Genomic DNA, 14,098 nt, shown 5'->3' with positions numbered 1-14,098 from the left:
AATTCATTCACTTATTCTTTGGAGACGGGGGTCTCACTATGGAGCCTTGGCTGGCCTTTTTATTTGTGAACCTTCTGCCCTAGCTTCCCTAGTGCTGGGATCACAGGCATGAACCAGCTTACTACCCACTTTCATACCGTGTGAGTCCTATACTCTGTGAAATATATACTACTTTTCTTCAGTCATCTCTGTCAACACAAACAGAACTGGCTCTTAAGTTAACTCTCTAAATCTTAATTTTTTTTCCTCTGCAAAACATTAATGCTAATAGTAAATATCCAGGGTTAATTTAAGAAGATTAATGATGGCAGATGTGTGTGTGTGCGCGCGCACACACACTGAATTAGTGGCTGTTTATTATCACTTCAATTATCAGCTATCTTCTCTTAGCAACTCTTACAGCATCCAAAACTTATGTCCTAACATTTTGTACTTAAGTTCTATGAGGTTTCGTAGGGATCACTTATCTCCCACAGAGATAAATCACTGATAGCTACTTGGTAACTAATAATGCTGATTTTACCATAAGAAAAGAAACTTTTTCACAAAAAGATGTTTTAACCAACCACTGTCCTAACCAACTAAATCAAATATAACTACTCTAAATGCAAAACAAATAAAGATGCAGAACCATTGCGACTCTTATCAGACCACAGCACCAATTCAAAATTTGCTATTATATTTCTCTCTGAGGCCAAATATGACAATTTGCCAAAAATTAAAAAAAAAAAAGATTTTCAAGGATACGGGATCTTATTTTTATGTCAAGGAAATGAAGGAATCTATCTGGTTCGAAGAAATAGCCAGCTTTCTGAAATGGATTATGAACACTGAAGACACTGAAATCTATACATTTAGGCTGTTTTTCAAGATGAGTAAAAGAGAAAAAAGCAGAGGCAGACAAATGGGTTCATATGGGTCTTGGCTGAGAATGAGAAACAAAAAACTTCAAGAACCAAGGAGAAATGGAATTGATTACTTAGGCCAATTTCTTGTGTTGAGGAAGTGAGCTCTCACTACACACTCTGAATGCACAGTAAGTTTTTGTGACTTGTTCTGCTGGATCCTTGAGCATTAAAAAATGTACAAGTAGGCTTGCAATGTAGCTCAGTGATAGAGCACTTGCTTGGAATGTTCGAGGCTCCGGGTTCAATCCTTTGTATGGCAAAGTAATGCTTGCTTTTTGCATAGCTAGGATTATAGCTTGTCACCATGCTTGTTTGAGATAGGGTCTTGTGAACTTGTTGATTAAAATGGGGTCTTATGAACTTTTTCCTAGGCTGTCCTTGAGCCACAATCCTCCTACTTTCTGCTTCCCAAGTAGCTAGGAATACAGATATGAGCCACCATGCCTGGTGTCTGTCAGTTGGTCTATTTTGGTGCTAGGGATCAAACACAGGGCTTCAAATATGATAAACAAGTGCTCTACTACTCAGCTACATATACCTCGAATCCCTGGATTAGGCTTCTTAGAGTTTTTTTTTTAAACCTTATACTATAAAACTGTCTATGATTTCCACATAATTTTTACTTTTGATTGGCACTGCCTTGAATCTGATACTCTTTTCTTTCTGACTGTACCCTGAAAGGAGTTATATTTTCCACTCTGCTGGTTTGGAATGAGTCTATTGACCAAGCTGGGTTACTTTAGGTCCATGTAGAGCCCTGAGCAGAGTCAGAATGAGAGCAACCAGGAAAGCTTATTCAACCCAATTAAAGGACAGCCTGAAAGCTTTGGCTTTACCTTTGCTGATCCTGTTGATTGTCTCCCTGTGGATTACAGACAAACCTCCCTTAAGAAACACATTGAGTAGCTTTTGGTTTCCAAAACTCTAAGACCAGTAATTAATCTAACTGGTAATGAGGACGCAGTGGTGACTTCTGGAAAGGAATTATTTAACTCTTTTTGTCCTGGACAATTAATTTTCTTACTATAATAGTCTTTTGAGGTCGAGCATGCTGGTAAGTGTAGTCCTCCTACTTAGAGTCTCCTTTAAAGCTGGAGCCACAGGTATGTCACCTCTCCTGGCTTACTGACTAAGATGGGGGCTTGCCAACTTTTTCTTGAAGTGGCCTCCAACCACTATTCTTCTCGTTTCTACTTTTCAAGTAAATGGGACTTGCTTTTTGGGGGTGGGGGCAGGGTTCTCCAGTAGGTAATACAGGCTGGCTTTAACTCCCAAGCTTTCTATACCTTATAGGTAAACAGGAAGGTAGTAATTCAGTCATTTTCAGCATATGATGTTATTTTAATTTAAAATTATGAACTTTTAAGTTGAAAGGCCCAATTATATCCACATGAGTATTTAAAGGATATCAGAGAGTACAGTTGTCCCTCCCTATATCACGCTTTACTTATTATTTGTATCCTAGGTATAAAAAAAAAAAAGTAAATAGTGATCCCTCACCTACTGCAGGAGTTATGTTTCAGAAACCCCCACAATAAATGAAAATCCATGAAGTAGCAATAAGTGAACTGTGAAATAGCCAGGGAGGAACTATCTAATGCTGCTACTTTGTATATTTTCACCTATTGTGGGAGTCTTTGGAATGTAACTTCTGTGACAGGTTAGGGATCACTGTAAATAAACCAAATGACTTCCTTGCCCACAATCTAGATTTATTTGCACTGTTGATCAGAGCTGTCTGTTCATGGAGATAATAAAGGTAGTTATCCTTATTAGAACTACCTCTTAGACTGAAGGTGGAACTTAGTGCCAGGCAAGCAAACAAGGAACCAGAGCAGGTATGAGGCCATGAGTTCAAATCCCAGTAATAGGGAGAAAAAAAGAGGGCTGGGAATATGGCTTAGTGGTAAGAGTGCTTGCCTAGCATGCATGAAGCCCTGGGTTTGAATCCTCAGTATATATAGAAAAAGCCAGAAGTGGTGCTGTGGCTCAAGTGGTAGAGTTGCTAGTCTTGAGCAAAAAGAAGTTCAGGGACAGTACCTAAGCCCTAAGTTCAAGCCCCAGGACTGGCAAAAAAAAAAAAAAAAAAAAAATAGAAGCACTTCTCCCTAGAATTGTGAACAGAAACACTGTCTTCCTCAAACAGCTGTTCTCTAAACATATTATTTCTGTAGAAAACATTGGAAGAGTCAGTTTAGGAAGACTAAATAATGTTGGAATGAGTGAAGTCAATGGAGATATTCAGAGATTTCTTCAGAGTTTTCTCTCAAGCCAAACATCTCTGTTTTACCTCATACCCCTGGCACCTATCAAAATGTTACCCTTAAAGTCCAACCTCGTCTTTGTATAAGCCTCATATTAATCAGTTTCTGGCTATATTCTTTTATTAAAAATGTAAATCACACTTCCTTGTAGGTCAAATTCTACATGCTAGATCTCTTTGAAGTTTTATGTGAATAACAAAAAACACTTGTACATATTTTACAACTTGCTTTTTCTGCTTAACATTCCCTCATAAAGACCTTTTTATGGTTGTACAACTCCAATAATCATTTTTCAATAGTTGTTTGGTGTTGTGGTATAGGTTTATCACTTTATCAATCATTTCCCTATTAATAACTATTTTAGTTGTTTACAGAATCTTTTGCACTTACAACTAACACTTGTATGTGCATCTTTGGGTACATGTATATTTCTTTACAATAAATTCAAAAAGGTTGCTATTTAAAGGACAAATGCACTGAACATTGTAATAGATACCAATCCCACTACCAGTAGAGTGCAAGACAATGCTTACTTTCTCATACTCCCACATCTGATGTATGGGAAATGGCTTCATAATTTAATTTTCATTATTAATGAGCTGAGAATCCTTTTATATGTGTAATGGTTATTTTTTTCTTTCTGTGAACTGTTTATAATGCTTTATTTTATTTATTTATTTATTTTTGGCCAGTCCTGGGCCTTGGACTCAGGGCCTGAGCACTGTCCCTGGCTTCCTTTTGCTCAAGGCTAGCACTCTGCCACTTGAGCCACAGCGCCACTTCTGGCCATTTTCTGTATATGTGGTGCTGGGGAATCGAACCCAGGGCCTCATGTATACGAGGCAAGCTCTCTTGCCACTAGGCCATATCCCCGGCCCCAATGCTTTATTTTTTTAATCTTTTTCTTATAAATGTGAATAGCATGTTCTGGATATTAATTCTTTACGATACAAACTGCAAATACTTCCTACTTTAGTTCTATCCTATATATGGAATCTATATGATTATAATCTTCTCTTAGTATTCCTGAATAAACCCTTATTCTTTGCTTAAAATACACTGTTTGGGGCTGGGAATGTGGCTTAGCGGTAGAGTGCTTGCCCAGCATGCATGAAGCCCTAGGTTCGATTCCTCAGAACCACATAAATAGAAAAGGTCAGATATGGCGCTGTGGCTTAAGTGGTAGAGTGCTATCCTTGAGCAAAAAGAAGCCAGGGACAGTGCTCAGGCCCTGAGTTCAAGCCCCAGGACTGGCAAAAAAAAAAAAAGTTGTTTGTCAGGCATAATGGCCCATGCCTATAATCCCAGCACTGGGGAGACTGAGGCAATAGAATCATGAGTTCAAAAACAGACTGGGGTATGCAGCAAGGCCTTATTTTTTTTAAGTTATATTTTAAAACACTTTTTATTTTTATGTGTTATGTATATATTTCTTATTGATTTTTACCTTGCCTACCTGTGTTTTAAATACATTTACATACTTTTTTATTCATATACATACATATTTTTTTAAAACAGTCTCAGGTAGTAAGAAAAGCCTACTTTGCATAGTTTGGAACTGTTATAGTAATAGTGGATTAAACAAAACTCTACAGCTGTCTGGATCCTATTACCAAAGATTCTGATATAATTCGTCCAGGCAGTAGGATTTTAAATTCCCTAAGTTTTTCTACTTCTGCAGTCAATATTGACAACTATATTCAAATACTCTTAATCCAGCCCTTCTTAAAAACTGCCAGGTGCCAGTGGCTCATACCTGTAATCCTAGTTACTCAAGAGGATGAGATTTGAGGATCACGGTTCAAAAGCCAGCCTAGGCAGGAAAACCCATGAGATTCCTTATCTCCAAGTAACCACCAAAAAACTGGAAGTAAAGCTATGACTCAAAGTGGCAGAATGCTAGCCTTGAGTAGAGCTCAGGGATAGCACCAAGGCCCTGATTTCAAGCCCCACAGTTGACAAAGGGAAAAAAAAATGTGTATGTGTGTGTGTGTGTGTGTGTGTATGTATATACATACATATATATTCGATGTGGTAAAATTCACATAAATTTACTATTCTAATATGCACAGTTTGGGCTGGGAATATGGCCTAGTGGTAAAAGTGCTTGCCTCATATACATGAAGCCCTGGGTTCGATTCCTCAGCACCGCATATATAGAAAAAGCCGGAAGTAGCGCTGTGGCTCAAGTGGTAGAGTGCTAGTCCTGAGCAAAAAGAAGCCAGCGACAGTGCTCAGGCCCTGAGTCCAAGCTCCAGGACTGGCAAAAAAAAACAAACCAAACTAATATGCACAGTTCAGTAACATTAAATGTACTCACAATGTTATATAACTATCAGCAGCTATTATTGCCAGAATTGTTTTCATTATCATCTTGAACAGAAACACCATATCCATTAAAACATTAGCACTTGATTTCTATTCCCCAACTCTTGATAACTTCTCTATTTCCTGTCTCTATGATTTTACCCACTTAAAACACCTCATATATATGGATCACACACTTATCTTCCTGGTAGGTCTACCTTATTTTACCTAGCATATAACTTGTTTCTACTTTATGATAGAAAAGACTAGACTTACTAGGCTTTTTTAAACAGGATAAAACCCTCAAGGTTGGAGGCATGGCTCAACAGTATCATGCCAGCTTAAGCAAGTGTGAGTTCATAAGTTCAAATCCCAGTTATCACCAAAAACAAAATAAAACCCTCAAAACCCTAAACTGACTGACTGTTTTCTAAGTTATACAGGGCAAGTCTTCTGAATAACTTCTTTCTAACCAAGCAATTGTTGTGCTGAATTTTCTCTGAAACTGGTAAAGAATTACTGCCCTGTTGCATCATCACTCCTGGGAATAGTAAAGCAACAGAAATTGTCCCAGTGAGAGTAAGAGAAGGACAGTAAGTCCAGAGATCAGAGGGAAGGGAGAAGGGAAAGGAGAATGGATTTGAACCAGTACAACTAGTCTTTACAGGGATTAATTTTTCTATAATACTATCTTTGCCTGAATTTATTAGAGATCCTAAAAAGATTGTGTGTATGTGTTGATCCTGGGGCTTGGAGTTAGCCTCGTCATTGTACCTGAGCTTCTTTATGCTCAAGGTTATAGTATTCTACTGCTTGAGCCACAGCTCCACATCTAGCTTTTTGGTAGTTTAGTGGAGGTAAGGAGTCTCACAGACTTTCTTGCCAGGGCTGGCTCTGAACTGCAACTCAGATCTCAGCCTCCTAAGTAGCTAGGATTACAGGCATAAGCCACTAGCACCCAGCTTCCTCCAAAGACTTTATTGAAGAGTGTTCAGAGAATCCTAAAGGATTCAACCATCATGAAGAGTAGAAGTGACTTTCTTATTAGCAAAATTGTAATTACTGTTTAAAGATTCTTTAACAAACAAAGCAATTCCTTGACTCAAAGTAAATAGCCTAGGAACCAGCACTTGAGAGATTATTTTAAAGGCAGAATCTCAGGTCCCACTTCAGACTACTAACCAGAAGTTGCACAAGAAATGTTGAACATGATTCCTATGCATAATAATTAAGAAGCATTGATGAAGCCAATTTCTAGGCTTGTAATATCCTAGAAGTTTTCCTAATTGAATTTTAAAATTTTCTGAAAGGGGTTGGTGCAGGATTACTTGAGCCCAGGCATTCAAGACTAGCCTGGATAACTTAGAGCATTTTTTGCTCAAGGCTAGCACTCTACCACTTGAGCCACAGCTCTACTTCTGGCTTTTTGGTGGTTAATCAGAGGTAAGAGTTCATGGACTTTTCTGCCCAGCCCAGGCTGGCTTTGAACTGTGTGTGATCCTCAGATCTCAGCTACCCTGAGTGGCTAGTATTACAGGCATGAGCCATTGGCATCAGCAAAATGGAGGTTCTTTTTTGTTGTTGTTGTTAGCCATGAGTCTTGAACTCAGGGCCTAAGTGCTGTCCCTGAAATCTTTTGCTCAAGGCTAGTACTCTACCACTTTGAGCTACTGCACCACTCCCAGTTTTCTGGTGATTAGAGACAAAGAGTCTCGTGGACTTTCTTGCCTCAGCTGGTTTTGAACCATAATCCTCAGATCTCAGACTTCTGAGTAGCTTAGCTAGGATTACACATGTGAGCCACCAGTGTCTGGCATAAAATGGAGGATCTGGGGGGGGGTTTGTTGTTTTTTTTGCCAGTCCTGGGGCTTGGGACTCGGGGCCTGGGGACTGTTCCTGGCTTCTTTTTGCTCAAGGCTAGCACTCTATCTCTTGAGCCATAGTGCCATTTCTGGCCTTTTCTGTGTATGTAGTGCTGAGGAATTGAACCCAGGACTTCATGCATGCTAGGCAAGCATTCTACTGCTAAGCCACATTCCCAGCCCCAAAATGGAGGTTCTTATCCACAGCTTTTATATTTTGTGAGCTGGACCAATACACTAAGTCACATCAGTGTAGACTCCTAATCTTTAGACAGTGGTTTGCTGGGTAAGACAGGTGGCATAGCTGGAATGATGAGTATGCATCACTATACTCTGCTTCTTTTCTAAGGTAGATTCTATAAGACTTCTCTCCTGGGTTGGTCAGAAACTGCGATTATCTTGGTCTCAGTCTTCTACTCAACTTGGATGACAGACACTGTGGCATTAGCTATTAGTTCAGACGGGGTCTCATATGCTCATCTTGGCCTCAAACCATGATCCTCTCAATCTCAGCCTCCCAAGACAAGTAGCTAAAATTATAGGCATGAGCCATCAGCATTTCTCTGTTTTTTGTTTTGTTTTGCTTTTATAAAATAAGACTGACTAGGATGAGATCACTTGGAGAAACACTAAAGATAGAGGACTAAGGCCCAGGCCCTGGGACACATCAATAGTGATCAGATAAGCAGAGGAAGAACCAGCAGAAGGGACACTAAGGTAGGAGGATATCCTTTGTGGGATCTCAGGGAACAGGACAAGAAAATATTTAAAGAAGAAAGTAGTCAACCTAAATGCTATCAGAAGACTAAATAAGGAAAGAAGATTAACAATTAAGACTTAGGAAGCTATAAGTAAGTACATTAAAAAAGAGAAATGTGGGAAATACACCTTATAAAGTGATCTTGATCATGCCATTGAGATTCTTTAAAAAAATCACAAAAGAACAGTATCAGTAGAATTACCTAGGTATCAAGCTAAATACACTTTGATAACCCTTCTCAGACAGAGACAAAATGAATGACTCAGGGAGTATCCTTTATTGCTTATTTTTAAAAGAATGTTTGATTAGCTGGGTGGTGGTGGCTCATGCTTATAATCCTAGCTACTTAAGAGGTGAGACCTAAGGATCACCATTCAAAGTTATCCAAGGCAGACAAACCTAAGAGTCTTACCTTCAACTAACCAGTAAAAAGCTGAAAGTGGAAGTCTGGCTCAAGCTGTAGAATGCAAGCCTTGAGGTGAGTGAAAAAGCTAAATGAGAGTTCATAGTCCTAAGCTCAAGCCCCAGTACCCTCCCCCACAAAATATTTTATTAGTATACATTAGTTGTACAAGTGGGATTTCACTGATGCATATTCCATCAACCTTACTCCCTCTATCACTCTCATTATCACTCTTGTCCCTTCTTAAAACTATTTCAGCAGCAGGAGTTGTCACTCAATTTTGTTTTACTTTCCAAGGAGGGGAATCTTTGCCTGATAATGTTTGTTTAGGTATTGGAATTTACATAAAACAGCTCAATAACTTGTTCTACTTGATTCAAATCAAACTCACGCAAAAAGTTTCCCAGTGAAAGGGAAGTGCCAATAGGAGGAGTGCAAGCCTGTCCTTAGTCAGAAGCACCCTCAGGCACTTCCCCAGCTTCAAGGCTGCTACTAACTGAGCAGCACATACCAGTCTGCATCTCACTCTCTGGTTGGATCTCCAAGGACAAAGCTAGGAAAAGCAGAGGCCAACCCACACCTATGCAAGCCTCTTTGCATCTCCTCCTCACTTCCCGCCTCTTACCTGGGTCATTTTGTCCACAGAGACTGGAATCCCATCGATGGTGAGAGGTGGCAGCTCTGAGTTAACCTCCTGTGGCGCAGGGGCGTGTTCTGCCAGAGCAGACTCCAGGTCTTCCAGGATCATGCTCTTGTACTTTCGCACCTGCAGGGAATTAAGACAGAAGTAAACAAGACGCTTAACAACCAGGAAGAAGAGTGGTGCCAAGCAACAACAGGGTGGGTGGGGCCAGCCTTCCTGAACTACTATGGGGCCAAAGAACAATACTCCTACAATTGGCAGGTAAAAATACCTCTGGCCCCAAAGACAGACGTAACACTGAATGGAGTTAAATGAAAAGATGATGAAATCACATGTAACAATAGAAGAAACAAAGTCAGTGGAAAAAGTTTTATGAGAATACTGCTTTTTCAGTTAAAATATTTTAACAGTCAACACAGGTGAAGCAGCTGTTATACATCTAACAGGAATGGCAATCATTACTCTGCATTTCCCAGGCCACACCTAACTTGCAGTTGATTGTCAAAATCATTTTCAAGATCCTCAGGGACTTATGTATCTAAAGTTCTAAGTAACCTATTCAAAACTACTACTTGCTACAAAGCCAAATGCCACACAAACAAGAGATTCAAGTGCACAAGAGGCTGTACTGAAAAGAATGAGACAGAACTAGTTGCAAGAGTGTTTGCCTCGTATACATGAGGCCCTGGGTTCAATTCCTCAGCACCACATATATACAGAAAACAGCCAGAAGTGTTGCTGTAGCTCAAGTGGCAGAGTGCTAGACTTGAGCAAAAAGAAGCCAGGGACAGTGCTCAGGCCCTGAGTCCAAGCCCCAGGACTGGCCAAAAAAAAAAAAAAAAAAAAAAAAGAATCAGACAGAAAAAAGAGGCACATACTAGAGCTGAGTGCAAAGAGTACGGAGTAAGATCAGAGCCAGAGAAAGCCCTATAGGTCAAGTCCTCCCTGGTTACAGAAGTGAATATCAAAGCCTTGATGCATCTGTAGCACTAGCCCAAATCAGAACCAGTGTTGTTCCTTGGCTCCATTCCACAAGTCTGTGAAAGGTCTCTCAGCAGCAGCAACATAGATGCACATGCATGAGGACACTATGACCATTATTCATGGGTTCATTCACTTATAGGAATACACCAAGGGAAGGGGCAAGGACACCTCCAGGGTAAGTAGGAAACTAACTTGAATTTGGGGCTCAAATTAACTTGCATTAGGGCTCAAAGTCTTTTCTTTTTTTGGCCAGTGCTGGGGCTTGAACTCAGGGCCTGAACACTGTCCCTGAACCTCTCTGCACTCAAGGCTAGTTAGTGCTCTATCACTTGAGTCACAGAGCCACTTCCAGCTTTTTCTGTTTATGTGGTACTGAGGAATCAAACCCAGGACTTCGTGCATGCTAGGCAAGCACTCACACTAAGTGACATTCCCAGCCCTCAAGGGCTTACCTTACAACAAAACAGAAGAGAAAATAAGTCCGCCCTAGTTCCAACAATATTTGGGTCCTGGGCTTTTCTAAGTAGACAAGTAGCAGCAGATCAGACTCTCTTACTGGTACCTTGTAAAGATTAAAAAGCAGGGCTGGGAATATGGCCTAGTGACAAGAGTGCTTAACTTGTATACATGAAACCCTGGGTTCAATTCCCCAGCACCACATATATAGAAAACAGCCAGAAGTGGTGCTGTGGCTCAAGTGGCAGAGTGCTAGTCTGAGCAAAAGGAAGCTAGGGACAGTGCTCAGGCCCTGAGTTCAAGGCCCAGGACTGGCAAAAAAAAAAAAAGATTAAAAGCAAAGATTCTCAGCTGGGCATCAGTGGCTCATGCCTGTAATCCTAGTTACTCAGGAGGCTGAGATCTGAGGATCATCATACAAAACAATCCCAGGCAGGAAAGTCTGTCTCTTATCTCCAATTAACTACCAAAAGCTGGAAGTGGAACTGTGACTTAAGTGGGAGAGCGGTAAGCGGTAACTTTGAGCAAAAAAGCTCTGGAACAGTGCCCTGAGTTCAAGCCTTAGGACTAGCAAGAAAAAAAAAAAAAAAGGATTCTTATATTCCACCCCCCCCCCCCCAAACATTTTCCTCTCTCTCGTTCCTTTTCTTCTTTGGTGGTATAGGGGCTTGAATTCAAAGATTCCACTAGGCAGGTGCCCTACCACTTGGAACGACACCCGTAGCCCTTTTTGGCTTTAGTTATTTTGGGGATAGTGTTTCTATGCCTAAACTGGCTTGGACCTCAGTCTTCCTAGTTACACTTCTTACATAGCTGTTGGAACAAGTATGAACCACAATCAACTGCTACTGATTAAGATGAGTCTTGTGAACTTTACAGTCTCAAACTTCAATTCTTCTAATGTCCACCTCCCAAGTGGGTAGGATATCCTGGTTCCTAATACAAGTTTCAAACTCCATTGCTGGGCTGGGAATGTGGCTTAGTGGTAGAGTGCTTGCCTACCATGCATGAAGCCCTGTGTTCGATTCCCCAGTACTACATAAACAGAAAAGGCCAGAAGTGGTGCTGTGGCTCAAGTGGTAGAGGATTAACCTTGAGCAAAAGAAGCTCAGGGACAGTGCCCAGACCCTAAGTTCAAGCCCCAGGACTGGCAAAAAACAAAAACACACGCAAAAAAACTATTGCCAGTATATTTTTTTGTAGCATAAATAGCTGTTGTTGCCAAAGGAATTACATTTTTTGTTTTCTATGCTTCTTTGAGCTGGGTCTTTGAGCTTTCTGTTTTGTCGAAAATAGGCTTGAACTCAGGGCTTGGGGGCTGTCCCTGAGCTCTTTCACTTAAGACTAAGTCTCTACCACTTTGAGCCATAGCACCACTTCCAGTTTTCTGGTGGTTAATTGAAGATAAGAGTCTTATGGACTTTAGTACCTGGGCTGGCTTCAAACCATGATCCTCAGATCTCAGCCTCCTGAGTCACTAGGATTACAGGTATAAGCCTCCTGCGGTGGCTCTTTGAACTTTAATGTATCAAGTTAAATCCTTAGATATAGGTTCTTACTAAGAATGAACAATTTTAGCACTAAGGTGACTGAGATAGGAGGAAGACTGTAAATTTGGGGCCAGCCTGGGATATACAGGTAAACCATGACACAACAAAGTGCAGCAAGCTCCAGTGAAACTAAAAATTCATTATCATCTGGGGTATAGAACTGAAAGCTGACAGCAGAGCTGCCCACAGACTTTCGATTCTACAGCACACCTGGCTTAGATTCAAGCTCTGGCTGTGGCCCACGAAATCCTACTGGCTTAATCTTCTCTCTCCAACCCCAGAGCCAATCTCTTTTCCTTATGGGCTCAGGTGAGGTTTCTAGGACTCTTGTAGGTCTCTATACCTGGATTTAAATCCTGAAACTCTGAAGGATTTATATGGTATGTGTCTAGCAATGTAAAATAGTTATATGTTGAGTAAGTAAGTAAATGAAGAATGTAACACTTTTACTTTTTTACAAAACAAATTTGGTCAAAGGCATTTACACCGCAGAAACCCATTCCTGTGTATAGCATATGTCAGTCTGTTTGATTGTGTATGTATGGATATGGCTCTGTGTTTTCTGATTTGAGGTCTGACTTCATATATTACATTGGTTTCTTAAATGCTCTCTATTTCCCACTGCATCTGGTGAGGTAAAATTCTTTGTTGCAGATAATAGCAAATAGTATCCCCCTTCTTTATTTTGCTTCATGAATTGGTTTAAAAAGTAAGTCTTGACTTCTACCTCTGCAAGAGAGCCCTGTAGAAGTGCCAACAATTGTACTGGAATAAGGGTCAAAAGGCAATAACCCACACAACAAAAGGAATGTGAGAACACAGCCGTAGACTTACCACATTCTCCAATGGCGCTGCACCAAACACTTTGAAGACAGGATTGGGTTTGGAGGGCGATATACAGAGGACAATCGCTTGCTGTCCCACTCGAGTAGTATATTCATCTAATGTGGCTCGAAGCTTCCTGAATCAGAATGAAAAGTGAATAAAAATAGTTACAAAAGTTGGAAATTGGACTGGGACTGTGGCTTAGCAGTAGAGTGCTTGCCTAACATGCATGAAGCCCTGGGTTGGATTCCTTAGCACCACATAAACAGAAAAGGCCCAAAGTGGCGCAGTGGCACTGTGGCGCAAGAGGTAGAGTGCTAGCCTTGAGCAAAAAGAAGCCAGGGACAGTGCTCAGGCCCTGAGTTCAAGCCCCAGGACTAGCCCCCCAAAAAGATAGAAATTACACTGACAGAAAACTGATTTTTTTTAAACTTAAGATGATTCTAATCAGGTATGTATTCTTTTACCCAAATGTGAAAAAAGGGAATAAGTGGCATGAAATCTTCAGCAGAAGTATGTATATGCCTTTCTCTTAATGACCAGTGACTAGCTCATCTATGTAAGGGTCTACTGGGGGTTTATGCTGATTTTGAACGCAGAAAATATCATTCTTCCCAATCTTACTAACATGAGTTAGTTCCAACATGGAAAATTCCAGAATAAGTGATTCTTAATTTGTTGTTATTTGGGGGGGAGGGGAGTGGAAGGGGGGTACCTGTGTTAGTGCCTGAACTCAAGAGCCTGGGTACTATCCCTTAACTTTCTCTTTTCAAGGCTGACATTCTATCACTTGAGCCACAGTTCTACTTTCAACTTTCTGCTGGTTAGCTGGAGATAAGAATCTCAGACTTGGGGCTGGGGATATAGCCTAGTGGCAAGAGTGCCTGCCTCGGATACACGAGGCCCTAGGTTCGATTCCCCAGCACCACATATACAGAAAACGGCCAGAAGCGGCGCTGTGGCTCAAGTGGCAGAGTGCTAGCCTTGAGCGGGAAGAAGCCAGGGACAGTGCTCAGGCCCTGAGTCCAAGGCCCAGGACTGGCCAAAAACAAAAAAAACAAAACCAAAAAAAAAAAAAAACAAGAATCTCAGACTTTCCTGCCCAAGCTGACATCTAACAGTGATCCTCACCTCTC

At 40.8% G+C, this 14,098-nt stretch overlaps 1 protein-coding gene across 11 annotated transcripts in view; it reads right to left on the bottom strand.

Annotated features, from left to right (window-relative positions):
* Nucleotides 1–14,098, bottom strand: part of Nrf1 (nuclear respiratory factor 1) — a 109,577-nt gene that overhangs the window by 52,636 nt on the left and 42,843 nt on the right. For all 11 annotated transcript variants that reach the window (XR_007210109.1, XM_048340210.1, XM_048340215.1 and 8 more), the window contains exons 5-6: nucleotides 12,972–13,098; nucleotides 9,130–9,270 (exon numbers count right to left, since the gene is read on the bottom strand). Coding sequence is in view for 10 of the 11 variants with exons in the window: in XM_048340210.1 (XP_048196167.1) it covers nucleotides 9,130–9,270; nucleotides 12,972–13,098 (268 nt within the window). In the remaining variant the exon portion in view is untranslated. The remainder of the gene's footprint in view (nucleotides 1–9,129; nucleotides 9,271–12,971; nucleotides 13,099–14,098) is intronic.

The sequence above is a fragment of the Perognathus longimembris genome, chromosome 2 (genome assembly GCF_023159225.1).
Source record: "Perognathus longimembris pacificus isolate PPM17 chromosome 2, ASM2315922v1, whole genome shotgun sequence".
Lineage (NCBI taxonomy): Eukaryota > Metazoa > Chordata > Mammalia > Rodentia > Heteromyidae > Perognathus > Perognathus longimembris.
Note: the sequence above shows the minus strand (reverse complement) of the source record. Positions and strands in the feature narration are given on the sequence as shown.